We start from the raw sequence: 27,355 nt of genomic DNA, 5'->3' as shown, positions 1-27,355 counted from the left end.
CGGCTACCCCTCTGATACTTGTATTTCAGTGGTGCTCTAATTGCAGAGCTTGGAAAGGATTTTTTGAGATCACTTTGCAAGGAGAGGTGCCATTTAAAGGCAAAAATGATAATTTATTGCTATTGCCTAAAAACTCCATCACTTGGAAGACTAGGACTCTGTGGTTTCAGCATCTCCTGGCCTCCTGTCACCCCTGCAAAATTAATCACCCCTCTTTGCAGCCACTTAAACACTTCATCCTCCTAGTGTGGGGAAATGGGAGAAGATTCTTTTCATTTGAGAAGTCAGAGTGGGTGGGGCTCTGAGTCAGTTTATAAAACAAATGCTCTGCTGCTTCTGTTACTTTACAAAGTTTAAATATGCTTCAAGAATCACTGCCAGCTGTTGGACATGGCTTCCGTGTGCCTTTGGTCGCATCAGACTTTCATGTAACAGACCCCACACTGGAATCTTGTGCCAGTTTACCTCAGGTAAGAAAGTCCTAAAGGAAAATCAGATTGCTTGACATTCCAAACCGTTACAGTGTGTACAGCTCAGAGCAGTGCTGTTTATCCTTTGTGCTCATTAATGTTTATTTCATAAATGGTTGTGTGTGGCTTTTCCCAGCCAGGAGAGGAGGTCCTCACCTCAGGGAACTCTGTCTCAGGGAAGTGAGTGGAAGTTTTGCTATGGACTGTAACGGGTGCTGGAAGCATGTTGGGGATTGAGGGTCACTTTTAAACATACCAACTCATGTGGGACTTTTTGTTTTGTTTCATGTTTTCTCATTTTAAAATGTGATCTGATTAGCCCCAAGGGAGAGAGGAGGCAGCTGAGATTCAGGTGGGAAGCAAGACAGGTGAGTCAGTGGGAGGCAGGTTAACTGTTCCTTTCACAGCCACAGCTGTGATTACCCTTCATCCTCTGCTGTTTCACACAAAGGGTGGCACTGATGTGATTTTTGTGCCTACAATCATACTTATTAAAGTAACGAGGCTGTTGTGTGCAATACGAGGTAGGGCCAGGTGAGCAGCTCCACATTCTGGGACTCAGCGACCCACAGCTCTCAATTTGGGCTTTTTGGTCTGTGTTGTGAATTTATAATGGTGAGTGATGCCAGATGGTGAGAAGTTTTGTTTTCAAGAATCACCATTTCCTCCTCTGACTTTAGGACGTGAGCACTAAGACCTCACCACTGGGAATGGGGCAAGACAAGGAGAGGAATGCATGCACGGCGCAGGGGATGGCTGGCAATAAGGTACTATATGAGAGAATTTAAAAGTCAAACCATGTTAGAGTGGTTGCTGACAGCAGAGGGAAGGGGAGGGCAAATTTGTTCACTGATACTTTGACTAGTTCCTTAAGTGTCTCAGAAAACTCACCTTAATAGGCAGGCCCACAAATCGGGGAGGGAAAAGGAGCAATTGCCCATGGACCTGGGCAATTTAAAAGGGCCCAAGAGGTTGTAGTTGCCACTGGTGGACTAAGGCAGGCTTCCTGCCCGCCATTACTGCATGCTGCTCCTTGGAGGAGCTGTTATGCTCCTACAGCCGTTGGGGAGTGTCTCCGTGTGTTGCCTCCAACCTGAACGTTGACTCTGCAGCCCCCATTGGCCAGGCACTGCTGCCAACGGGAGCTCTGGGGTGGTGCCTGTGCGCAGCAGGGTGCAGAGAGCCCCCTACTTCTCCCACCTAGAAGCTGCTGCCAGGGGGATGTGCCAGTTGCTATCAGGAGCTGCCCAAGATAAGTGCCACATCTTCGTCCCCTCCAGAACCCTAACCCACTGCCCCACTCTAGAACATTCACCTCACATCTCCTCCCATCCCCCAAACTCCGTCCTAGAGCCTGCACCCCCATTCCAACCCAGAGCCCACACCCTGCCCTGTTTCCCAAATCCAAACTCTCTCCAAGAGCTTGCATCACTTCCTGCATCCAAACTCCCTTCCCTCGGCCCAACCCCCTGGCCAAGCCTGGTAAAAGTGAATGAGGGTGGGGAAGCATGAGCGACAGAGGGGTGGGAGATGGAGTGAGTCGCAGAGAAGGGCAACACAGAGGCATGGCCTCGGTGAAGGGGCATGGGAAAAGTCCAGGTCTTTGGGTTTGCATGATTTAGACAGTTGGCAACCCTACCAGGTGGGCATATAGCAGCCCTGGCCATGAAGGAAACATGTGCCTAGCAACACAGCCAGCAGTTTGCTGGACACCAGCCAGTGCAGGTGGAGCACCACCCAAATGCCAGGTAGACCGTGTGCCAGCAGGCACAGCTGGTGTGTGTGTGGGGGGCTCATTACCTGTTTTGCCCTGGGGCCTGGAATTGCTGTCTGCAGGCCTGTTCATGGGCAGAACTTTCGGAGGTTTAGCATTTAATCCTCTCAGGGGCTGTGTTTTAACCTTTTCTTCTACCAGAGTGAGAGCAGCTCTGCAGCTGCCCCACACCAAGATAATTCAGATTTAAAGGAGAGTCTCACACATCTCTGTACACTGAAATCACAGAGCTTACCTTAGTGCTATCACACCATCATGAGACATCACTTCAAAGAATAAGTATCAGAGGGGTAGCCGTGTTAGTCTGTATCTTCAAAAACAATAAGTCCTGTGACACCTTATAGACTAACAGATATGTTGGAGCATAAGCTTTTGTGGGCAAAGACCCACTTCATCAGATGCATGAGTGGTCACTCATACATCTGATGAAGTGGGTCTTTGCCCATGAAAGCTTATGCTCTAAAATATCTGTTAGTCTATAAGGTGCTGTGAGACTTCTTGTTGTTTTCAAAGAATAAATATTTTATGGTGAGTAGCATGAGGGAGGTATCAAAGAGAATTAGAGCTGAAGATTAGCAGCAACCTGGGGACCATGGAATAAATATTGCCTGTAGGAGCTGTCAACACATTAAGGCCTGGTCTACACTAGGGAATCAAGTCAATCCCAGACAGAGTTCTATGCCATTAGCATAGCCAGAGTCAACGTATCAGTTGACTTTCTGCCTTAGTGTAGACTGGGGCTCTTTGGGCTCACGGCGACATCCCTGACTCCATGTGATAGCGTGGAGTACCAAGGTCAACGTCCGAGCCCAGAGAGATTGATTTTGCCACATCTTCACACGTGGCAAAATCAAACTCCGGAAGATCGATTGCAGCAAGTCAAACACTGAGTAAGTAGAGACGTACCCTAAGGTAAGCTCTGCTGAGAACAGCGACTACTTCCCTGACTCCCAAACTGTGTGTGCTGCAGTGGTGGCAGCTGGATCTCGAGGCATTAAAATTATGCCAGTTGTAATATTTTTTTTTCCTTTTCTCACCTAAAAATTACATGAAAAGTCCAGCTCCCAACTAGGCCATGAATTGTGCAAGCTAACGTATCTCTACTTTAGTTATAAACTGAACCAAACTCTGTAACTGTATGAATCAATATCTCACATTGTTTTAATCACAGAATCTGGCTCAGATGATAAGTAGTAAAAGATTTGCTGCTCATTTGATTATCATAAAGTGGTTGCCTGAGCAAGTTGCTTATATGTTAGGTATTTCTCCCTCCTCAGTACACCACATCCCACATTTCAGTGTTCACCTTTCTCTTTTGTATGCTTATTCTGCAGGCAGAAACATCTCCTTGTTACTTGCTCACTGTAAGACTCATAAGGGCAAGGAATCTCCATTGGACGGATGCCTGTGAGTAATTACGCTGATCTAGAGGTTCCACAGAGTGCTGCACTGGGAAGGGTGCCCAGCTGTTCTGCTCCACGGGGACCTGTATGCCTCCAGGGAAGGAGGAGGCTTCCTGGACTTTCTTAGTGCCAGAGGAAGGCACCCATTCTACACCCTTTTAATAGAGGCAGCATATGTACTTTGTCTACTGATTCAGCACCAAGTGCCAGAGTGGAAAGGAGCAGGCCAGGCAATTGCTTGAATCTATCCCACGCTACTCCTCATGGCAGGAGGAACAAGAGAAAGCAGCTACTGCACCCGGTTGCAAGGAGAGACTGCAACAGTGTCTGATCCTTATGTAGGATGTGCAAAGGTTCCTTGGGCTTTGGCCCATCTTGTGCCCTTATGTTAGGGTCCATCCTAGATTGGGGTGATAAATTCTCCTGAGCTATTTAAAATAGCCATGCTTTTTTCCAAGAAAAAGAGTAAAAAACTGAAGAAAATAACTGCGCGGTTTTATAGAATGTAATGAAAAAGCTTTTTAAAAACATGCTTATGTGGTTTTTATTGCAGAAGAATCAGTTTCCTCCTCTTCTCCTCTGTCCCTATTATCTGGACTGGGCTTTCATGTTGGACATGAAAACTTTAATTTTGCTCAGTGTGTTCATTCCTCTAGTTACAATTAGCTGTGTTGTCACTTAACAAGGCTTTTAAATTTATTTTTAATATACAGTAAGCCAGTCTGATTGTTATGTGACTCTGTGGCTGCCAACAGCTTCGGCTGAAAAGTTCCGGACTAAAACCATCAACAACTGTAAAGACCCAGTCTGGAATGAAACCTTCTGCTACAGGATACAGAGTCAAGTCAAGGTAAGGCCCTGAGAGCTCCCTCTTTTCTGTGCTCTAGAAAGTTGCTTCCAGGGTATCTCTCCTGCAGAAAGGATGCAGGTCGTGTTCCTGTCTCACAGGAGGAGAGACAGAAATATGTGAAAATGATACATCTCAACTGAAAAGTTTGCCATCGTGCACCATGCTGTGGAAGCCAAGTGTATGTCACCCACATGGCTAGGTTTGGTCTTTTCAAAGGTAGACGTTTGCTTCGTTTCTTTGTTACTCCTCTCCCCACCCCCTTTCCTTTCCTCCTCTCGTTGTGCAACCTAAATACAGATTTTCCCCAGGATTCCCTGCCTCCCGAGCTCTATCGAAGGTCAGAATTCATAATTTTAAAATCACTCACCTTCCTTTGCAGAATGTGCTGGAGCTGAGTGTCTACGATGAGGATGATGTTACTTGGAATGATCATCTTTTCACTGTGCGATTTGATGTGGCTAAACTTCCACTTGGAGAAAGAGTTCTCATGCACTTCAAGTCTGATCCACAGGTGATGTATAAAGCTGTGTCAAGAGGATGTGCTCTCCTGGATTTTCTGCCAGAATTACTATTTGTAATGGATTACTGTTTTTTCTTCCCATGTGTTGGATTGCCAGCCCTACAGAGGGTAGTAATCTAGCCCCTGGAAAGTCCTCTTTGCTGCCACTTCCTCCATTATATTGACAGATTTTGCCTCAGCACTCTTGGGCAATGGAAGGGAAAGTGGGATGCTCTTCACAAACTCTCTCTTTGAGTTTGCCATCAAAGATGACGCTAGGCTATTCTTCCCTCCGACGAGTATTACTCAGAGTTCTCTGTCACAACTTGGCACCAACCCAGTGACTTCACTCACTCATCAGTGGTCTCAGTGCCTTTGGGGTTACACCCACAACTACATAGTGGTAGCCCTGAGATCTGTAATTGATGCTAGATTGTATCTAGTACTCATTTATACATAGCTTATAATTATGCAGTGTGACAACAATGTTGACACATCCACTAAATAAGATCTAGAAATTGCACAACTGGGCACTTAAATTGATAACTAGCTGTATAAATTCCTATTTAGAATGCAAATTTGAAGGTCACATCTGAAAGTTGCATTTTCTTAACAAGTTTCCTAAGTGATAAATTGTGATATAATATACTACAGTGTGAAGTGGGGCAAGGAACAGGAAAGCTTAGTATCAAAAGATCCACTTGAAGTCTTACGCCCAAGCCCTCTCATTGCTAAAATAAAGAAAGTTGATTAGGTCAGACAGAGGAGAATAATCCACTTGTGTTCATGTGGTGAATCTCTTCTGTGTACTTTTCACAATGCCCAGAGAGGCTAAAACAACAGGAGCTTGTATAAGCATATATAAAGTATCCCCCCACGCACACGAACAGTGAGAGCAGCTCTTGTGTTGCAAAATAAAGCCAACTATGGGTTGTTGCTTTTATATTTTTAAGACTTGAAAAGATGAAGTAAGCTACAAGCTAGAAAAAACTTAAGGTGCCTTTGCAGCAGCACTTTTTGTACTGGGGTGGGGTTTGTACACACAACAGGGCTGTTCTGAACCAAAAGCATTATAATGTTTTTCAGGATTCTGAATGCTTTTCACATCATGAACCACATCTGTTGGAGTGATGGCTTGGAGCTCGCGTTTCCTTCCCAATATCTCAGTCATGATCCCATTCATGAACCCAAAACACGTCTGAAAAAGCTACTATAATTGCTGCTATTCAAAAGTAATTAGTCTGAAAGAAGCTAGGTATTTGCAATGTGGAGTGTATTGTCCTTTTAAAAAGGCTATATTAATTACACACAATCGTACACAGTTACACAGTTATTCGTCTCTTCCCTTCCCATCTAGCCCTCCCTTTCCTGCCAGCTGATCGCTCCCTCCATTCCCATCGATGCTGCCCTAAAGCCAGATTTCCTTCCACTCTGTAGCCAAGAGACATCCTCCTCCTTTTCCACTGCTCTCCTGCGTGTTTCTTAGGGTATTTTTATACTTCAAGCTGTAGGTGAGATTTCCAGCTCTGTTTGAGCTAGTCCACTAAAAATAGAGAGTACCTCTGGCAGGTTTGCCAATTTTGGCCAGGCATAGTCTTGGAAATTTAATTACATAACAATCTTTAATTAAAGATTAATCTTTAATTCCTGGAGACTCCGGGCCATTCCTGGAGGGTTGGCAACCCCAACCTGCAACTGCAGGAGCAGTAGGAAGTATCTTATTTAAAACCAGGAAGTCTGAATTCAGGTTAAGTTGAACAAGTAGAACTTCATTAAACACTCTGGACTGTCCTGCCCAAGCAGCTGAGTTGTGTTCAGTCTAGCTCCTGTTTCCCCCTTTAAGGACAATCCCTGTTGGGAACATGGGCCCTCTGACTCTAGCTCTGCTGATCATCATACATAAGAGGCTAGCTGCTCTGAATATCTATCTGGCAGCTTGGCTGCAGCTATGCTCTATCTTTAGCATGCTAGTTCAGAGCTAGAAAGAGTGTGTCTCCTCAATCACACCCCCATTTGAAGTGCAGACACACCATCAGTTCCTAGGTACCCTCTTTCCCTGCAATCCAGAATCACCTCTCCCGCTAGCAGTCTGTCTACTCTGCAGTGAGAAGATGTGATTCCCAGGGACACTAAAGCTAGTGTGATAAATGTAGCCATGTGAAAGATGCAGTACTTGTTGCAGCTTGAGCTGGCCACCCAAGTGCAGACATAGGGTGTCAGGGAGGCTTGGACTCAAGCAGGTAACCCACGTTGTGATGCCCCGCTCCAACTCTTTCCAGCAAGCTAGATCCCAGCTGCAGTGTAGACATACCCAAGAAGGCGTCCTTCTATTTCTAGCCTCCAGTTCCCCTCCCACTGAAGGTCTGCAAATCCAGTTGCACTGATGGCTGTTATCCCAGACAGCATCTGATTCCTCCACCCCAGCTTATGTAACAGCAACGCCCAGTAGAGATAAGCAAGCTAATACCGCTTCTATGTTAACAGCTGCTACTAGAGACATCCAGGTTCTTCTTAGCAATAGAGTCTTAAACTATGTCTACAGTAGGCAAAGTAAGTCAACCACAGATACACAACTCTAGCTACAGCAATTGCATAGCTAAAATGGATGTATCTGCACTTGGCTAACTTGGCTGTCTATGCTGGGGAAGGTCAATGGGAGAGCTTCTCCTGTTGACCTATCTTACTCCTTGCATCTCGCAAGGAGTAGAGGGGTTGACTGCAAATCAGGGGAGGTCAATTTCACACATACATACTAGGCACATGAAATCAAACCCTGGAAAATGGAATCTTACGCCTGAGTGGATCAGTCTTCTGGGGTAATATAGACATAGCCTTAGTCCTTGTCTAAGAGCAGCTAGAAATGAGGAGAGGCCAGCACCAGGTGAACTGACAGTTTTCCTCAGGTCACCAGTAGCGTGTGGGTCACAGTTTGAGAATCTTTGGTATAATAACCACATTAACTTTCTTTCTTCAGAGAAAGGAGGAGCTGGAGGTGGAATTCAGCCTGGAAAATATGTGAGTAAAAGCCACGTTATAGAATCAGTAAGGCACAGAAGCAACAATTCAGTGACTAATTAATGAATCCATTTCATTGGCTCATAATGCATCATTCTTTGACATTACTACCAATAAACATAATTTGCAATGAGATTTATGGTATCCATAATACCAATGATTGGTGCATTCTGGGGAAATCCTCAGTGAATCCTGGACCGGGAGAAGAATTTCACAGCGGTGGACAAATTATTCAAAAAGTGGGTTAAGATTTTCCTGTGCTGAATACCTATAAAGGAACAATTAGTGAAACAGTCAGCACCTGCATCTGGCATTAGCTCAGTGTCATTGTAGCTTCATAGTTTCCTTTTGAAATAAATTGGGGAAATGCCCTCTTGAGGGTATAATGGGATCTCCAAGAAATGCATCAATGTTTGTCTGGAATCCGGATGTTAAATATGTAATTTTGATCCAGTGAAACCACCTGTAATCTCAGCTTGACCCAGCAGGAAATCATTGTCAGCTGAACGCAACAGCTAGAACCTCAGGAGCTGTCGTGGTTTTGCCCTAGCAGAGCTGTATAGGGAAACAAAGTACCACAAGTCTTCTAGAATTATTTCTTTCCAAAATTCAGCACAAGATTAGGATAAGCAAGTGAAGAGTCAGAAGAAAAGTATCTCGTTGTATTATACAACATCCATGACTAAATATGCACTGTTCATTTTTTTTCCTAGTTTGGGTCCCTCTGAAACCATCGTGACTAATGGAGTTCTAGTGGTAACATTTATCTTCTGTTATCTTTCCTGTCCTGTTGCAGTACTCATAATGCAGGTGGGATGAGGGTTGCCAGTTTTGATTGGATGTATTCCTAGAAGTTTCATCACATGACATAATTGTCAATTAAAGTTTAGCTCCTGGAGATTCCAGGAGAATCCCAGAGGGTTGACAGTTCTTGGTGGGACAAGAGAAACTGTGAGCAGCTTTGTAGTCAGTAGGCCAACACACACTCCTGGAGAGAGGCTGAGACTGAAAATAGAGGATTTCCTCCTTAGTCATCATTCTCACATGGTCTGCTCCCAGGTGTCATGACTAGAGAGCTATGACTGGAGCAGCTCTGAGATCTCCCAAGCCAGCACTCCTACAACAGAGGGGGATGACTCCTTCTGGCAAAAATGGGGAGTGGTGAAGTGGAAAGCTGCCTCACAGCCAGTGTCCTCACCCTATTTCCTTCAGTGGGAGACACTGAGATCTGTAAAGCTATGAGCTCCTTCACAGCCATTGTTATTCAGTCCCATCCTTTGGCACTGTCTGAAGTGGTGGACGAACAATTTGCTTATCCATAGTCTCTGCTGCTATACCATTCCCCCATATTACTGGCACTTAAGCATTCATAACAATAAAACTTCCCAGCCACAAGGGTTCTGCCTGCCAGAGTCATGTGCTCTCTCAGTAGCTATCTCATTATTTTTCACCTTAATCAGCACTTTTTGGCTCTCTCTGTATCCCGATAATGCTGTGCTTGGCCTTCCTGACTCTATGCAGAGAAGCTCTGTTCTAAGTCACAGTCACCATTCTTCCAGTTGATGACTGACATGACTCTACAGTTATTCACTTTCACTTGTAATTGGATAACATAATTACTACAGAATATTTGGTTTTCCTAGGGGCTGAGCATGCTGCCTATGTAGTCCTCAATCTATTCAACAATAGTGACATTAGGATGGGAAATAGACCCACAAGCCATGCTCTTCTCCATCATGAGTTATTTTTATTGTTCATCTCTGTTGTAGTCTCGCAAAATCTGCTGTTTGGAAGTGCAGGTGGAGGAGAAGAAGAGGTCGAAGAGGAGGAAGCCTTCAACACGTGAGCTTGTTGCTTCATTAACTGGCTAAAAGTAACCAGACATTGATTCTACTACAGTAACTGGCCATTTTATGAATCATTAAAATAAATAAATGGAATAAAATAATATTTCAACATAATACAACTTTCTTAACACCAACTTTAAGTTGAATAATCTGTAGTACTGATTACATGGACTTTTCATCACATATTTTTGTATACCAAAATCTTTGAAAGTAAGACTAAAACTGGGATTTTAAGCACACAAGTTAGAGTTATGATTCCGGTAGCAACTTCAGATTTTTTTCTTTATGGCTAAACTTAGACTGTCTGTGGTTTGAAGTAATTTACGCAATGCAAATTGCATAAATTATATAGAAATACCCTATTCCAAACTTTGGTGTGTCAAAATGGCAGTGCAATTTTAAGCATAGGCAAAAAGCTGTGGCATCAGTTTTTCAGGATATCGCTGTATCCCAAAATAGCCAGTCTAAACATAGCCTATGTGAGGTGAGGTCCATTACAAAGAGCTTTTCATAAATGATTACACAGTGAAAGTGAAATAATTCAGAATATGAAATATAGAAAAGAGTACAATTTTTACATGACATTTTATTAGACTGTTTTCCAAATACTGAATCACTTTGTTCAGTGTGCTATTAATTTAATGAGATAGCCATATATGTAGGGCAAATATTCAGGAGTGTAGAATTAACATTGATTTTATAAGTAGGATTGTCCGACAGTTTTGTGATAAAATCTCAAGCATGGCACCGCAGTCATGTTGTATTTATATGGTCTTTCCTTGGTATATTTCTTGAAAAAAGATTACAAAATCAGGGAAATCTTGCTGCGTGCCATCTCTTAATGTCTCCTTTGGGGCCCTTTTTCCGGATTTAGTCTGTATATTGTTCATTTTTTTAATATTATATATTAGTACCATAGGACCTTTTGTGCTTGGCATTGTACAAATATTTAGGGCTTCTCTAAATTGGGGGAAAGGCTTGTTTAAAAAAAAACTTGATAGTTAAAACATTGTAATTAACATATTTAAAGCTCATGAAGTAGTTTGGTCCCAGCTGTACATGGCTATGTCTACACTACAGAGATCTTTCATAAGAAGCCTTTCTGGAAGATCTCTTCCAAAAGAACTTCTTTTGAAAGAGTGCATCCACACGCAAAAAAGCAGATCAAAAGTGTAGCTGCTCTTTTGAAAGAGAGAATCCACACAGCTCCTGCTTTTTTGAGAGAACAGGGCTGGGATCGAAAAATCAGGTGTCATGAGGACTGCTGTTTTGAAAGAAGGACCCTGTGGGGCGTCTACAGGTTTTATTTTGAAAGAAGTTTTCGAAAGGGGGCTCTTTTCCTGAAACATGTAAGAAAGAGAGATTTGTGTAAGGATCACCACTTTCTTTCAATTTAATTTCAAAACAACACTTTTTGTGTGTAGACACTCCATTGGATCCTTCAAAAGAGCTCCCTTCTTTTGAAAAACCTTTCAAAAGAACTTGCTAGTGTAGACAAAGACCATATGTATTTTGGCACCTAACTCCCTTTGCAGTCAAGGGTGATTGCTCTCAGCAAACCTGCCTGAGGCACAGTCAGTACTTTAACTACAAGGTCATCTTAGTCAAACAGTTGGTTGCTATGGAAATAACAGTCCTTACAAGAATTATAGAGTATAATAATATTAACCTTTTATTTGTAAAGGAAATAAAGATATAACAGACATATCTAGATCATTTGCTCCATTCATTGATGGGCCCTGACCTTTTATAAGCACTATTAGTGATTCTCACATGTGGTATATTAGTATAGATGTGCTGTATTGGAATAACATGGAAGCAAATAAATGGCAGTACAGATCATAAAATCCCATGTATCTGAGCCCATTTTGGTGAAACTTAATTTTACTCTAATTTCTGTTAATGCCTTGGTGGTAAATTACTCACCCCAAAATTTCCATAGTTATCCAACTCCTCATTTATCTAAATATTTTAAAAGAAGAATAACGCTCAATAAGTGGTCTCTTTAAACTCAGTCTAGAAAACTTCCAATCAGTTTAATGAAGGGCTTTTAAAAATACCCCTAAAATGCTACATTTCCAGTCCAATCATAGTTAAGTTCTGTTTGTGAACTGTCTTATTCTTTTAGGGAAAAGCATCTCCCTCACAGTGAAAGGATCTCATGAGGAGACTCAAGACCTTACACTGGCCTCTGATTCCATTATTATGCCCTCAAGTTCCACTAAGTTCCACTATGCGGAACATAAGGAGCCAGCATTGGATGTTGTTCTACCAAAGCAGAAACCATATTACTCCTGTGTAAGTGATCAGTGGTATTAATAAACTTAAGAGTAACTTAAGAGAAACGCATACTTTAAATAGCAACATAAACTCCTTGAGTTATAAACTTGTATGTATTTCTTCAGCATAACTGTGCCTGTCATAGGAAGGCAGACTCCCCAAATGTGGCTCTGAATTCACTTCCAAAAGGAGAGAAAGTACCAATAGCAGAGGTGAGTGCCTACCATTAGCTTTTAGGAATAAACACTGATCCAATCCTGGGCTATTACCAGTGTATCAACAATGGCCTACCTTGCCCCTAACATGGAAGAACAGATGGAAAAGGGAAGAGAATGAAGATAATCTCCTCCATGAGTTTTTTGGCATTATCCCTATGGTGGAAGAGGTTAGGGAAATTTGATTTTGAAGGCTGTGTCCCTTACTGCCTTCATGAATCTTGGGAGCTAGCTGTCTTTCTGTCCCACAGGGGTCAGTTGATTTTTCACACATTCTGTCTCTGATGTTACAGCTTCTGCTGTAGCCACACGACCATGGTGGAGCTCAGACTTGCTCTGGAATGCAATCTTATATTCATGCACCTGACACTGGGAGTACCAAGATTCCAAACTCGCTGAGCCTAAGTGATTGGATTATGAAGGAAAATTGCTGGTATAGCAGAGATCTCAGCCAAGACTTTTCAGTTTCCTGAAAAGACTGGGAAGTTAGAAACTCCTGGTTTATTCTACGATTCTGCAGTTTTATGGTAAAAACAATGAGAAGTCCTGTGGCACTTTATAGACTAATAGATTGTTTGGATCATAAGCTTCCATGGGCAAAGACCCACTTCATCAGATGTATGATGTTTTATGGTGTTTAACAATATGCTTTATGATCATGTAAACCCATGTTAAAAGGCCACAATGAAGAGATGTTGCTAAGAGCCCAAAATTTAGCTTTTTGAAAAGAAAACACGCAACTGCTCACAAAAACCCTGGGTTCTACAAAAGCTAATAGCTATAATAAGATTTTCATGGTTAGACAAGCAAGTCACCTTGACCTTGCATTTATTCCACTAGTTCTCAAACCAGTGCTTGTCATCTCAGGCTTTAGTGAGTGACATTGCAGACATTCAATCTAGACATCAATGTTATATCATGATGCTAGATTTTGTGGCACTGCCACTGACCTTCTCCTGTTTCGGGGAGGGGGGGACTTTTTACCTAGCTGTGGGACTTGGACAGCATCAGCCTCCTGCTAGGTTATAAATCACATGCAGGCAAGGTCTACACTAGACCTTTAAGTTGATTGTAAATATGCAATTCCAGCTCTTGCAATTGCATAGCTGGAATCAGCTTATCTACATTCAACTTATCTGGCCGTACTCACTGAAGAAGGTCAATGAGCAAAACTCTCCCGTCAACATCCCTTACTCCTCGTGAGATTGGGGAGTATAGGAGTCAACAGTTGACCCCTCATGGTTTAGTTTCACGTGTTCCCACTTGATGTGCAAAATCAAACCTCAGAAGTTTAACCCTGATACAGTCGATCTTCTGGGTCATGGAGACATAGCTACAGGCCCATAAAGGAGACAAACCCTGGCTAGTACTGCCATAGTCTGCATCCCATTTAGAATGATAGAGTCACTGGAAAATACTAAGAATTACTGAGCAGCTTTGCAGAGAATATGTTTTTGGTATCGAATCCACATACATAGCGTAGACACATCTTTGTGTCTGCATTGCTGAAAAGAGGCAAGAATATGCTTTCTCAAAAGCTGAAGGGAGGGGAAGCCTTAAAAAATTGATGGCACTTATGGTATTTTGTATTCTTGGTTTTTAGGATAAAAAGTTTGATTTGTACGTGAAGGCTACAGACTGGTAAGAGATCCCTCCTCTTTGGATGATAATGGTTTTGTCAGCTGAATTCTGTGCTGTCCTTCTCTGCATACAGAAAAAGTCTGCTTTCTATATGTCAACAATACATGCAATTTTTAATTAATTTAGACCAAAAGCTTGAATTTTGTATATATATATATAAAAAAAAGACATGACATACTGTTCCAAATATTTTCATCAATTCCAGGAGAATCACATCTGAGAGAGAAGCAGTAGCATATTTAGCAATTTGAAATCTACATTTGTACTTTTGTCCTGGTTTCTTCTTCAACACAAGCCATAATCTGTCATGATGCTGATTTAGGTGTAAATTTGATCAGATGCAGCCAGCAAAGCTCATTCTTCTACAGCTCTCAAAAAGGCACTGGGCTTTCAATACAGCCATAAGAGCACATCTAAAATATAGCAGGATCCCCCTGTTGTCTCCTTCAATAATTACTTTGTAGGAGTTAGTTTTCCCAATCTTTTCTTGCTTTTCTTTTTCACTTGTGTTACATCAGTTTGTCTGTATAGGAACAAGATTGTCCTATCAGTTTGCCTCTTTTTGAAGGCAGCTGATTGTTTTCACTGTAAGTTCTAAACCTGGCTATCAGTGACAACATGGCGATCCCTGGGCCTGTGTTTTTCCTGGTCTGTGTTCCAGCTCAGAAGATCGAGACGTGCGCTTAGGGTTTGACTTATGCACAGAGGAGAAGAGTTTCCTGTGTAAAAGGAAGAGATATGTTGCTGCTGCTCTGAAAAAAGTGCTGCAGTTAGAGGAGGACCTGCAGGATGATGAGGTATGTAGGACAGAGTTCCAGATATCTCCTCTCAGATAAAATGAGTACCCAGCAGTAGGACACCTAATATGATACATTTACTATTATTAAAACTTCTGAGTGGTCTGGAGGCCCTTGATTTAAGCACTGGCCCTCTGCCACTATCATATCCATAGAGTCAGATGTCTCATCTCTCCCTTACGCCCTCGCCAACACACTACACTCCTTTGCTGCACAAAGTCTATCCGAATAAACCTCAGTCGGGGTTTATTACGAAAATCTGCTTCCTGTTTTCCTGTTCCCATGTCACCAAAAGCCTGTAGGCAAAGTATCATGACCCCACTGTTTGACTCCCATACCCATTAGTTCTGTCCTTCTAAGTTCATTTATATTTCTGGAGAGTGTAGCAGCAATGCCAGTGTAATGCATGCACCACATCGTTGCTAGTTGCTACGCTGCCATATAGATAGGAGAAGATTAGAGTGGAGGGAAAGTTAGCATGATTTTCATCAGCCTGGCTGTGTGGCCAGACTACTGCCACTCTCATGAGATGTAAAAAGAAAATTGCTTCAGTATTTCCATTACTGTTCTCATTGTAAAATGGTTATTTATTGTAAAATTTTGAATTATTTATCCAAACACTTGTAGCACACCTGTGAGTTGTTCTCGGAACGCCAGTATTTTGTGGAACATGGTCTCAGAAACACTGCTCTAGAGCATCTAGCATTGGCCACTGTCAGAAGACAGGCTACTGAATTAGATCAGGCCTGTATACCAAGGGGGTGTGAAGGGTGCAAACGCTCCTCCCCACATCTAACTTCTCTCCTTGCTGCACTGTGCCGGGGGAGCCTTCAGGGCATGAAGGGAGAACCAAAAGCACCCTGAGAGTTGAAGTTCCTTGGCCAGCTCCCTGCCTAGAGAGTTAGCCCTAGAGCAGGGAAGGGATAATGTTTCCCAGCTTGCCCCAGGCTTCTAATGACAGGAAAGGAGGGGAACAAGGGGGAAGATGTGAGACCCCTGAACAACACTTGCTGTGCCTGGGGAGGGCTGCGGCGGAGGGCCAGCACTGTGCATGGAAAACGTGAGTGCTTAGGGTTAGGGTTAGTTGGCTTTGGCCAAGATCTCATCCTCAGCAGACTGGAATATTTTGGAATATTGCTTTTTACTTGCAGTATTACCACAAGATGCCAGAAGGTAATTTCTAAAACACCTCTGCTGTATACATTTTTAGTATGTTATAACAACATAATTTTACCAATCACTGTTTCCATTCAAAATTTTCATTAATATTTCTTATGCACAACCATTGCACAACTGCTTTGAACTCCTGTAAGTTTAAAAAAATTGCAGTCCACATTCAGTAAAAAAGCACACCACCCCAGAAATTCCTGCATACAGGCTTGTAGACAGATCTCTGGTCTGAGCCAGTATGGCCATTCTGATGGTCTTATGACAGAGACCAGTATGCTCTTCCCGTTAGCTCAGTATTTTTTTCCTTCATTCTGGAGGATTAGTTTAAAGAAGTTCATCATCTTTAAGGCCACAATTTTTTCATGGGATCCATGACTTCCCATGAACTGCATGAATTCAGCCCTGTCTGCCAGGAGCTGCAAGGTCCACCTGCACCAAGCGAGCAAGGGAACCTAGGAGATCTGAGCCCCTACAAGCAGTGGGGGACCCCACAACACAGAGCATCCTTGCACCTGCCTAACCTCTGCAGGTGATGTGGGGACCTCATACCTGGTCTTCATCTTTGTCAGGTGTATTTTTAGTAGAAGTCAAGGGCAGGGCAGGCAGCATTGTAAGCCAAACGTTTGGGAAACTGCCCAGGACCGATTCAAATGCTGGCCAGCTGATTATCAGAGTGCCCACAGCCTTCAGCATGTGTTTTTATTGGCACTGCACACCTGCACCTCATACCTGGGTGCACATACCCAAATGTATTCTGCACATGGATGGAAAAATAATACAGGGCACATTGGTCAGGGGCTTTTGTGACCTTTGCTAATGCCTGTGACTTTTCTGGGGCCACTACTAAAAATATCCCTGACAAAATCTTAGCCTTAACCATCATCACCACTCCCTCATGTCCCAATGACTGAAATTGCTCGGTCGGCACACCCTTTGGTCCCTCTGCCTTCCCATGTGTCCTCGTCTTTAGAGCTGTCTGACTCACTCACACCTGTTGCTCTTCTAAGGTAGTTGTTCGCACATACTTACCTCAATGATTTCCTCTGATTCTCTCCGTCGAGCAGTTTCTCATCAAACCACTGACATCTCCTAATGACTTTATCTTTCATCAACACTCTTCCACTTTTGTCTGCGATACACTTTACGACTCCTACAGCCTCAGTGCTAATCTCTATATTCCCTTTTGCCCTACCTTTCTTGATCAACCTACATGTAAAGTTTTAAGTTCCTGTTAACTTCTGCAACCATTCTTTTCAGCTTTCTTTGCCAACTTGTATTCCTCATAACTTTCCACTGTTTTTGCTTTCTGTCATCACTCAAGCCTTTTCTCCTTTTTCTTTAATGCTTCTTGTACTTTATTAGACCTCTGTAACATCTTCTTTCGTTTGTCTGTTCATTTGCTTGTCATCTTTGTGTACTACATTTGGATATTTTACTCCAAACTTCATTAGTACCCCAATGGCTGGTTTGGTCATTGTCCAACATCTGTAGAACCTCATCCTTAAACCTCAGACTAACATCGCTACCTGCAGGTCTCCAGTGCTTTATCTTTAGTGCCAGGGCCTGTTTCACCGAGATCCCTGTTATATGTGGTCTGTGTTACTCTGCAATCACTTTACAGTTTCTGGATTTTGTTTGTTTGTAGATCTCTTCCTCTTCTCAGGGAATAATGAATTCTTTGTTTGATGCTGAAGTTTTTCCTTCTCCTATGTGGACTGCCTTAATGGCTAATGATCTCCCTCTGCCTGGAGCAAGCTGTTATAATGCAGCAGACCCCCACTCCTAGTTAAAAACACCTTTGCCATGAGAAAACAGGTGGTGGGAGTTTGGCTGTTAGAAGCTATGTATTGAGCCAGCCGCATGAGGCATTTTCTAGGGAGTGAGAGCTCATCCTTCAACCCATCTTGGCCACAAAACAAAAGCAAAGTGAACTTCTTTTAATTCCTCCCCTTCCTTACATAAAATAGAGAGGGCCTAAGCTGCTACACTTGAGTTAAAATCAGATTCTAAACTTCTCCGATGTCGAGGAGTGTGCATATGTATTTCAGCTTTGGCCTTGTTGGAAGAGAGACTACAGTTGTTCTTTGGAATTAGGTTGGCTCTAGCGTTCCATTTTAGGTTCATCTAAATGTTCATATGACATTTGCTTTGCAGTAACTTGCTGTCTTTGGGTTGAATAGATTCCTGTGGTGGCAATTATGACAACAGGTGGTGGAATGAGATCACTGACAACAACATATGGCAGTCTATTGGGGCTCAAGAAATTAAATATCATAGACTGTGCTACGTACCTGACTGGTTTGTCCGGCACGACATGGTAAGGAAGACATGAACAGAGCATCTCTGCTCTGCTAATACAAATATCTATGCTAAAGCAATATTATGGAATTCGCTTGTACCAACTCCTCCCATAGCCCGAATTGTGATCTAAGCCTTATGTTTGACCCATTTATAGCTTTGCCAGAAAAAAAATCTCTTGTGAAGTATGAAATTCTTATAGTTAGAGTCAGTACAGAAGAATGTTGTTTAAAAATAATTTAGGAAAGCTGGCCAGTCATTTTAAATTTGCATGGCAATGGAAATGTAATATTTGTGATTTTAAAAATATGGGTTTTTTGGAAGATAGAACTCAGAGCAGCATAGGTTTAAGACATGAAACCTTTTATGAAGTTTACGCTAACCCTTCAAATTGAAAATGCTAAATTTAACATCTTCAAAATATTTCTCAGGACTATTGCAAATTTGTACAGAGATGCTGAGTGGTCACAAAAGGATCTGGAGGAAAAGATTGCTGAAGCTCGAAAACATGTGACCAAATGCAAGCTGGGTTCATTTTCCATGGAGCGTATGAAGTATTATAACGAGCAGCTACATCAGCGGAAAGAAGAAGGACATAGGACATCTTCTATAGATCTGTGGGGGCTCATTGTTGAATATTTGTTACATGATGGGGTACAGTATGTCAAAGCTTGTTGTTTTAAAACTAAAAAGCTGTCCAGTAGCACTTTAAAGACTAACAAAATAATTTATTAGGTGATGAGCTTTTGTAGGTTATTATGATGATTAATATTTTACTAATAATATTCTCTTTATGGCTGAGTTAACACTTCCCTTCCAATTTGCAGATGCTTACACTTTTTTGAATCTGACCCATTTGGGATGATAATTCTGTGTGTGTGTGTGTGTGTACGCACGTGTGCACATGGGTGATTGCACCCACATGTGCAAATTATTCACACAAGTTTTGGCATTTTTTTTAAAAGAATCTCTAGGGAAAAAAATTACTATCTTCACTCATAGATTTTTGGATGCTTTTTGCTGGAAATACCACATTTTGAAAACACAATAGTTAAGCCTTGTAGGCATATTTTTAAGATGTTTTCTTTAGAAATGATGAAATTATAAGTGTTTCAGAATAGCAAACATTTGGCTGTTATCCACTCATTTTTCACACCACATGCAGTTGTTGTACTCCTGATCCGTGTATGCCCCATCCAGCATATAGTTGCAATGTTGTACCTTAAAGTAGGTTGTAACCTAACCTTAACCATAACCCTAAATCTGTTATGAGTCACATTTTTAACCCAAACCACTCCAGAGCCTCCTGATATTGTAGGCATCTTTCTTCTTATTAGTCTTTCTATCATGTTAGTCTGAAAGTGCCGTCAACTCGTGTACCATATAGCAACATGGTTGCCAGCTGTTCATGAGAATTTTGTCGGGTATGGAAGATCCCAGACAAATCAGTACCTATACACAACGTGGTCATATAATGGGGAACTGACAGAGAAAGTAGAATCCTCTGTCAGTTCCATCATGCCCCTCAATTTTTCCTTTTTTCTTGTAAAACAGAAAGACAACCATAAACTCTCAGATCAGCGACAGACAGTGGATCAAGGTCAGAATCCATTGCCCATCTACGTAGCAATCAATGTCAAAGACAACTATAGCACCATGGATTTCAAAGGTAAAGATACTCCAGATCTCAAATCCTAGTACTTGATTTTAAATGAATTAGGCAGCTCAGTTTTGTGCTTACAGTCTCACTGGGTTTCCCCAAATCTCCTCTAAATTAAAGATCAGATCCTGACCTGATTAAAAAAAACAAAAAATGGCATAGTTCTACTGTCAATGGAGCAGCAGCATATTACTCCAGCTGGCTTTTTGTAATCTCTGGCTTTAATTTTTGTAGTGCTTCTACAATTCTGGTATTCAGAATCAGAAATGTTTGGAATAAACTTTCAGTTGTTCAACCTTTTTCTAACTCCTTTTATCCATTGATAACAGCGTAAGTCATTGTCCTCAGCCAGGGGTATGCACTAAAATATTTCTTTTGTTTTTGTCTTTTTTATTTGTGGCTCTCTTGACAGAATGGCTGGAATTCACACCGTATGAAGTTGGATTCATGAAATACGGGGCCTTCATTCGCTCTGAGGACTTCGGAAGCGAGTTCTTCATGGGTCGGCTGATGAAAAAGCTCCCAGAATCACGGATCTGCTACTTGGAAGGTGATTTATTGTCTTGGAAAAATAACAGTCTAATAAAAATGTAATTGACTACATCAGTCAGGTGCTGGTGAGTCACTGGAATGTGATTAACGGCAATGGTACAATATCACCTGCTACAGTGTGTGCCAGTACCGTATATGAATTAATATTTGATAAAGTTGTTTCCTTTGCATTGCTAAAGTGAGATGCTTAAAATAACAGGTGAATGGCAGCTACTAGACTTTAAACATTTTCAGCTGAAAATTTTAATTGATTTTGCATAACAATGCAAACTCCAGTCCAAGAGTGAAATCCTGGCCTCTCCGAAGTCAATAAGATTTTGCCACTTATTTTGGCTTGGCTAGGATTTCACCCAGAGCTTGTATTTACAGTGTGTGCTAGCAGTATGATTCCCAGCTCACATACACATGAATTAGCATGCTAAGCACTGTAGCCATGGGCACAGGCAACTAGTGCTGAAACAGACTAGCCACCCTGAGTATGTGCCTCTATGGTTCAGGCAGGTTTGATTTTATATATATATGTGGAGATACACATCTCATAGAGCTGGAAGGACCTCAGGAGGTCATTAAGTCCAGTCCCCTGCCTTCTGGGTAGGACCAAGCACCATCCCTGACAGATTTTTTTTTTAATCTATTTGCCCCAGACCCCCTAAATGGCCTTCACAAGATTGAGCTCACAGCTTGGATTTAGCAGGCCACTGCTCAGGCTACTGAGTTGCTTATACTGGGGGTAACAAACTTGTGCTGTTGCTGCCCATGATATCATGGCCACACTCCTATTTTTAGTGCATCAGCTCGGATGAGAGCTAATGCGAGCACATGTACATGAACTGCGACTCACCATGTCCTGAGTGTGCAGTGGTGACATGGCCCCAGCATCTTGAATTTAGTCTCTTAAACATGGTCTTAATTGAAAATTGTAACTCAGATGAGCATACACAATGTAACAAAAGGTGACTAAACTGTACAGTCAGAGAAACTGTAATGGTCTTCAACACAAGCACATTAGTGACAGTTAGAAAATAATGTAACAACCCTTGACCCTTTTGAAACTCTGACATAGTTCAGTACTGCCTGAATGTCAAAATTCTTCCAAGTTAATGGGGTCCTAGAAAGGAAGAGAGAAAATCAGCTCTGTAAGTCACTGAGGAAAAAAAAATGGTGATTTGGGAAGGAAGAGCATGGATGATCTGGAGAGATACAGGAAGGCTCTCTTCCTATAATGGATTCTCTCTATAATGTTCACTGTGACCAACTATTTGAATTAGAGTTAGACAAAAGTGTACCATTCAGGGCAGATACCTATAAAAACAAATTACTTGTAATGGCAGGGTTGTGGAGGAGGGCATTACTTTTTGTGCCCCAAAAGTAATAATTTATTTTCCAAGCTCTCGGGTATGTAACTGCAACTGCACCGTACTTTTAAATGCTTAATATTGTTCCTTTGGTGCACCAGAGAGTAGCATCCATGAAAAGACAGCACCCTGGCTATCCCAGAACACAGGGATATCCAAGACTTACACAAGAGAGAGAGATTCCTCACACACCCACAAAAGCAAGACACAAACTGTTCCCCAGAGCCTCATGAGCCCAGGTCAGATATTAACAGCAAAAGTCTGGAGTAGTGCAGAGAGATTCCTGCAAAAATAGAAGGCACTGTAACAACTTCAGATGGAAGCTTACAAAGGCACTTTTTAATTAAATAAATGTTACCAAGACACAATCATTTAGGTTTCTGTACAATTTCTAGAATGGCCCACTCTCATGATTTTTTGACATGTCTTGAGTTATCTGGTGTTTTTTCTTGAGTACATGAGAATTGCAACTTTCCTTTAAAAATATTTCTTAGCCTTCATGGTTATAGAACAAAGCTTGGAAATGTGCTCCAATGCCCTAATTTTTTTTAAAAAAAAACCAGAAAACAAGTATAAAAGAATGCAACAGTTAGTATTCATACATCAATCTTGTGATTTTTAATCCAATCTTTTATGATTTTAGAAGGCCCAACTTATACTTTTTAAATGTTTTGGATTGGCAATACTGATATATTTCTCCTTTCATATAGGCATGTGGAGTAGTATATTTTCCCTGAATCTGTTATATATCTGGAATTTGTCCCACACTTCAGAGGATTTTTGGCACAGGTGGACCCGAGACAGAGTAAATGATATGGGTAAGTTACTTTATATCTCTGCCTGACTATTTATTTATCATTATGCTTCAGATCCATTTGTTGGGTAAACCATACACTAGCTTTTTGGACTTTTATTTTTAAAAATTCACACAGGCATTGTATCCTGCCTGGAAGGGACCAGTTTCAAAAAACTAATACTGAATACCATCATGGGATAATTTCTGAATAACCCATCGACTGCTCTTTGATCACTAGCAATAATTGCTGAATATGTAAGAGAGTGAATATATTCAAGAACAACCACCCTGGTTAGCAAGTAAAAAGTGACCGGAAAAACACCACAGGAATATTTGCTGGATATTTAATTTGACAAATACAGTTTTACCTGGTTTATTTGTCAGTACTATGATTTGTAAGTGGTGTGACATTGTAGGGTTTATTGGATTTTGGGGCTTTGATTTTAAGCTAGTTCAGGGATAGCTTAAGAAATGTCTTGATAAATCAAAAAACGTTTATCTTTTGTCAAGGTACTTGTGAGAATTTTTATCACGGACACTATAAACTAATAGCATAGAGATTGTTCCTGCATATTATTGCTCTTTTGGGGGGCTTCTTAGATATATTTATCTAGGCAAATAAACCCTCTAATAATTTCTTTTGCAGAGGAAGAGCCTGTCCTATCTTTGAGACCACATGAGCAGAAGACTCAAGTATTCACCTCTGCAGGGCCCCTTTTCCGTGCTGTTCGTGCTGCCATTACAGAACGTGCGTCTGTTGCCCAGTACCACAGTTTCCTGAAAGGCCTCCAGCTGCATAATAACTACTTGGAGAATGAAAAGTTCTGTAGATGGAAAGGTAAGAGTCTTTCTTCAACATCCTTTGAAGAAATCTGGAATAGTGTGAAGTGATTTGGGAGAGAGAATGGCTTTTATTTAACAAAACAAACAATGCCCCCTCCAAAAAACAAAACACAACAAAAAACAAAACCAAATCTTGCTTCCCTACATGACAAACTTTGAACCTTCAGAGCTAAAGTTTAAACAGAATTGTTTGATTAATCAATTGAACTATATGGGGCTAAAAATCATTAGGGACATAGATTTCATGGGCTCAAACTCATGTCTCTTTGCGTAGCTAGAATTGATTTATCTTATCTTACCTGGCTGTCCTCACAGAGGGAGGTCGACAGGAGAAACTCTCCTGTTCACCACCCTTAATCCTCGTGATATGGAGGAGTACAGGGGTCCACTGTCAACCCCAGATAGTTTAGTTTCACGTAGCACTACTAGGTGCACGAAATCGAATGCCGGAATATTGACTCTGACAGGGTTGATCTTCCGTGCAGCGAAGACATACCCTCAGTTTGTTGGCAGCATTCACAGTCTTTATGAATAGAGACGAGACACTAAGGCCCAGATTCTCAAAGGTATTTAGCCACCTGTCTCCAGTGGGAGTTTGAGCATCCTTGATCGCGAGAAGACACTGCCACTGCGGGTCAAGTGGACAAAATGCCAGCTTCCTAGAGATCCCCTGACCTGCTTAGGTAACACTCCAGTAAAGGAGCTGCATTCTGAACCGAACAACAGATTAATTTATTTTTATGGTTAGCAGCTGAATCCTCTGTGTATGCAATTAGACACCTACGGCTGGCTCAAGCCGGCTCAGGCTGCACGACTGTTGAGTTGCAGTGTGGACATTAGGGCTCTGAAGCCACTGAGGTCCCAGAGCTTGGTCTCCAGCTCAAGTCCAGAAGTCCTCATGGCAATTAAACATCTCTAAAGCCTGAGTCCTGTGAGCCTGTCAGCTGGCACAGGCCAGCCATGGGTTTTTAATTGCTGTGTGTCGGCAAACACTGTAGTTAGTGCACTTCGCTGGGAAAAAAGTGATCCCTTGTATGGCAGTGTGGTACAGTAGAATGTAGCTTTCAAAGGAAAAAGCTTTCACACCAAGTATGCACATCAGAGAAACACCAAACAGAGGGGTAGGGCTCTAGGAATTTGGTGACCCGTGCTAGTGTCCTCAAAAGAAGAAGAGCTCCTAAGACAGTAAGCTAGACTCTTCAGTCATATTCTTTTACTATTAATTTGATCCTGAATGTGCAAAGTGCAATAGAAAGTGTTGATGTTGTGTTGAAACTTTGCTTTAATACATAAAGTTTTTCAAATAAATGCATCCAAAAGAAAAAGGAAAACATGTGGGAGGGAGAATGGATGGGCTAATGCTGTTTGAATAATCTCAGCGGGGCAGGAGGGTTAGTGTGTAGCTTCACAAATACCAAGCAGTCCTGTAGCACCTTAAAGACTAATAATTTTATTAGGTAATGAGTTTTCATGGGTGAGACCCACTTCTTCAGCCAGGAATAGAATGAACATGGAGAGTCTGAGATCTGAGAAAATAGTTGTTCCAATTTAAGAGAGAATGACAGTGATGTAAATAGTTTATCAACTCATGAAATGAGAGGAATGAGCTGAATAACCTTTTCTCTTAGATGGCTTGTTCAACAGTGCACCAGAAAACTTCTCTTACGCAATTTCACTTAATGCAAGGAATATCTTACTCTTTAGACACTGTGCTGGACACATCACCTAATCAGCTGACTGAAACAGCAGAATACCTGTCCCTGGTGGATACTGGATTCTTCATCAATACCAGCTGCCCTCCACTATTGAGGCCAGAGAGGAAAGTGGATGTCATCCTGCATTTAAATTATAGTGCAGGATCACAGATACTGGTGAGGAAAAATAAAGAAAAATGATTATTTTGTTTTCTTCAGTAATAGTAATTTGCCTGTAAGGTTTTAGCACTTAGACTCTTGCAATATTGTTCTGATTGAAAACCCTGCGTCAAGTATTCTGAACCACAGTATTTTAGCTTAAGGATGTAGCTTAAAATGATTTTCCCAACCTGCAACTTAAACATTTCATGAGGGTTTTTTGTGGAGCATTCCAGGAAAAAATTAAAAAACCTGTCCGTATGTGTTCAGAGAAATGCATGTTTCTCAACAGAAAAGCCAGTGCTATCCCACAGAAAGACTAGTACAATTTAGTATTAGTTGCCATTGCTTCAGGCATTCATGATCTCAGCTTATTCTTTGGGTTCTCATATTGTCCTTGATCCAGCCTCTGGACCAGTCTTCTAAGTACTACTCTGAACAAGGTATCCCATTCCCCAAAGTTGTGCTGAGTGAAGAAGAGAGGAAGAACTTAAAGGAGTGCTACCTCTTTGATGATCCCGAGACTCCAGGGGCTCCTATATTGCTATTTTTCCCACTTGTGAATGACACCTACCAAAGTTACAAAGCACCTGGTAAGTTATCAGCAGTAGCCAAACATTCAGTGAAGGCCACCCTGGTTAGCCTGGCAACCCATTGAATTTTCTTCTCTATTTCATTCCTCTCCACTTGCTCATTTCATTACAGGAAACTCCTCCATTGCCTAACAACACTTTTACTTAGTCTGACTGCACATTTCCTGTTAAGAAGATTAGGGCGTGTGTTATTTCCGTATTCATCTTCATTTCTGACACAGTCTTTGTTATCTTGCTTTAAATTAGTGTAAACTGTTGTAATCCAAAATGCAAAATCTTTAAGGTCAAAGGAAGTATATGTTTATAGAGAAAATCCCAAATAATTTTAAACTTCTTTCTATTTTAGTAGACTTTTTTCAGGGGTGGTTCTAATGTTAGGTCTCTGTCCCAAGCATAAAATGGTCAGTTGGCACACCTCTCAGGCAGGATGGCTACAAGAACTTTGCTTTCCTTGTAAATAACCAGTTCACAGACTGGATCACTGTTCCACTTTTCAGTACATAACCCAGAGGCACTTAGACAACTCAGACCTTTCTCGTCAGTAGGTGGGGTTGAACCTGCAATTAAAAGGCTAAAGCCCTGTGCTTTACCACATGAGCTAAAAGCCAACTGCCTCTCAGCTAAGGCTGTACAGTAGCCACCACTCTCGCATGTCAGTGGCCTCAGTGCGTCTGAGTTACAAGTAAGAATAGCCATTCCATTGGACAGGACAATAGTTCACCTATTAAATACCTATTAAATTGGGGTTCTATTCTTCCCTTCGTTTCATTCCCCTTCCCCAAACGCTGCCATTTTCCACATTGATATTTCCCTTTCCTGCTTGAGTCACAGATAGTTTCTCTAAAGCAGTTATGAGCAGGTAACAGGAGACACTCATACGGATAATTACCTGTACCTCTCCCTTCAGCATATCAGGCAACTGACAGTTCAATGATCCAGGGATCAAATTACTGGATTGCAACAACAACACTTGTAAACATGCCCAGGCCACTTAAATGGGTGAACACTCCTACTGCACAGAAATCTCCCTCTTTGGGCTGTTACTGATGGTATGTGATAAGCCCAACACTACAGCGATGTCCTTTGGATTTGTTCCCTAGGGGTGAAGCGCTCCACTTCAGAGATGGAGGAGGGCCAAGTTGATCTCACCAGTCGCTTTTCTCCCTATTCTACATATTCAGTCACATACAAGGAGAGAGATTATGACCAGCTGGTTAAACTGACCGAATACAACATCCTGAATAACAAACACCTGATTCTTCAAGCCTTGCGTACAGCAGTGGAAAGGAAGAGGCCACACAAAAAGTAGGCCCCATGCCAAGTGCTTTTATCCCTGGGAGGGTGGTTTTGTGTCCTCTCGCCTATGAAAAACCACTGCATTTCTGGAGATTGGCCAGCAGGTCTCAATGGATTTCAGTCTGACCCCCAAAAATTTCATTGTTAC

At 41.8% G+C, this 27,355-nt stretch overlaps 1 protein-coding gene across 1 annotated transcript; it reads left to right on the top strand.

Annotated features, from left to right (window-relative positions):
* The first annotated feature begins 359 nt into the window (after positions 1 to 359).
* LOC142015379 (cytosolic phospholipase A2 epsilon-like) lies at positions 360 to 27,220 on the top strand. Its single transcript, XM_074998860.1, has 21 exons — positions 360 to 470; positions 1,151 to 1,237; positions 3,579 to 3,651; positions 4,361 to 4,497; positions 4,877 to 5,008; positions 7,971 to 8,011; positions 8,725 to 8,767; positions 9,781 to 9,853; positions 11,987 to 12,156; positions 12,264 to 12,350; positions 13,957 to 13,994; positions 14,656 to 14,791; positions 18,142 to 18,278; positions 18,691 to 18,913; positions 19,814 to 19,928; positions 20,332 to 20,469; positions 22,537 to 22,644; positions 23,269 to 23,460; positions 25,170 to 25,336; positions 25,725 to 25,911; positions 27,012 to 27,220. Exons 1-21 carry the CDS (start codon positions 360 to 362, stop codon positions 27,218 to 27,220), a joined length of 2,604 nt encoding a protein of 867 aa, XP_074854961.1.
* Positions 27,221 to 27,355: the final 135 nt, after the last annotated feature.

This window comes from Carettochelys insculpta, chromosome 6 (genome assembly GCF_033958435.1).
Source record: "Carettochelys insculpta isolate YL-2023 chromosome 6, ASM3395843v1, whole genome shotgun sequence".
Lineage (NCBI taxonomy): Eukaryota > Metazoa > Chordata > Testudines > Carettochelyidae > Carettochelys > Carettochelys insculpta.
Note: the sequence above shows the minus strand (reverse complement) of the source record. Positions and strands in the feature narration are given on the sequence as shown.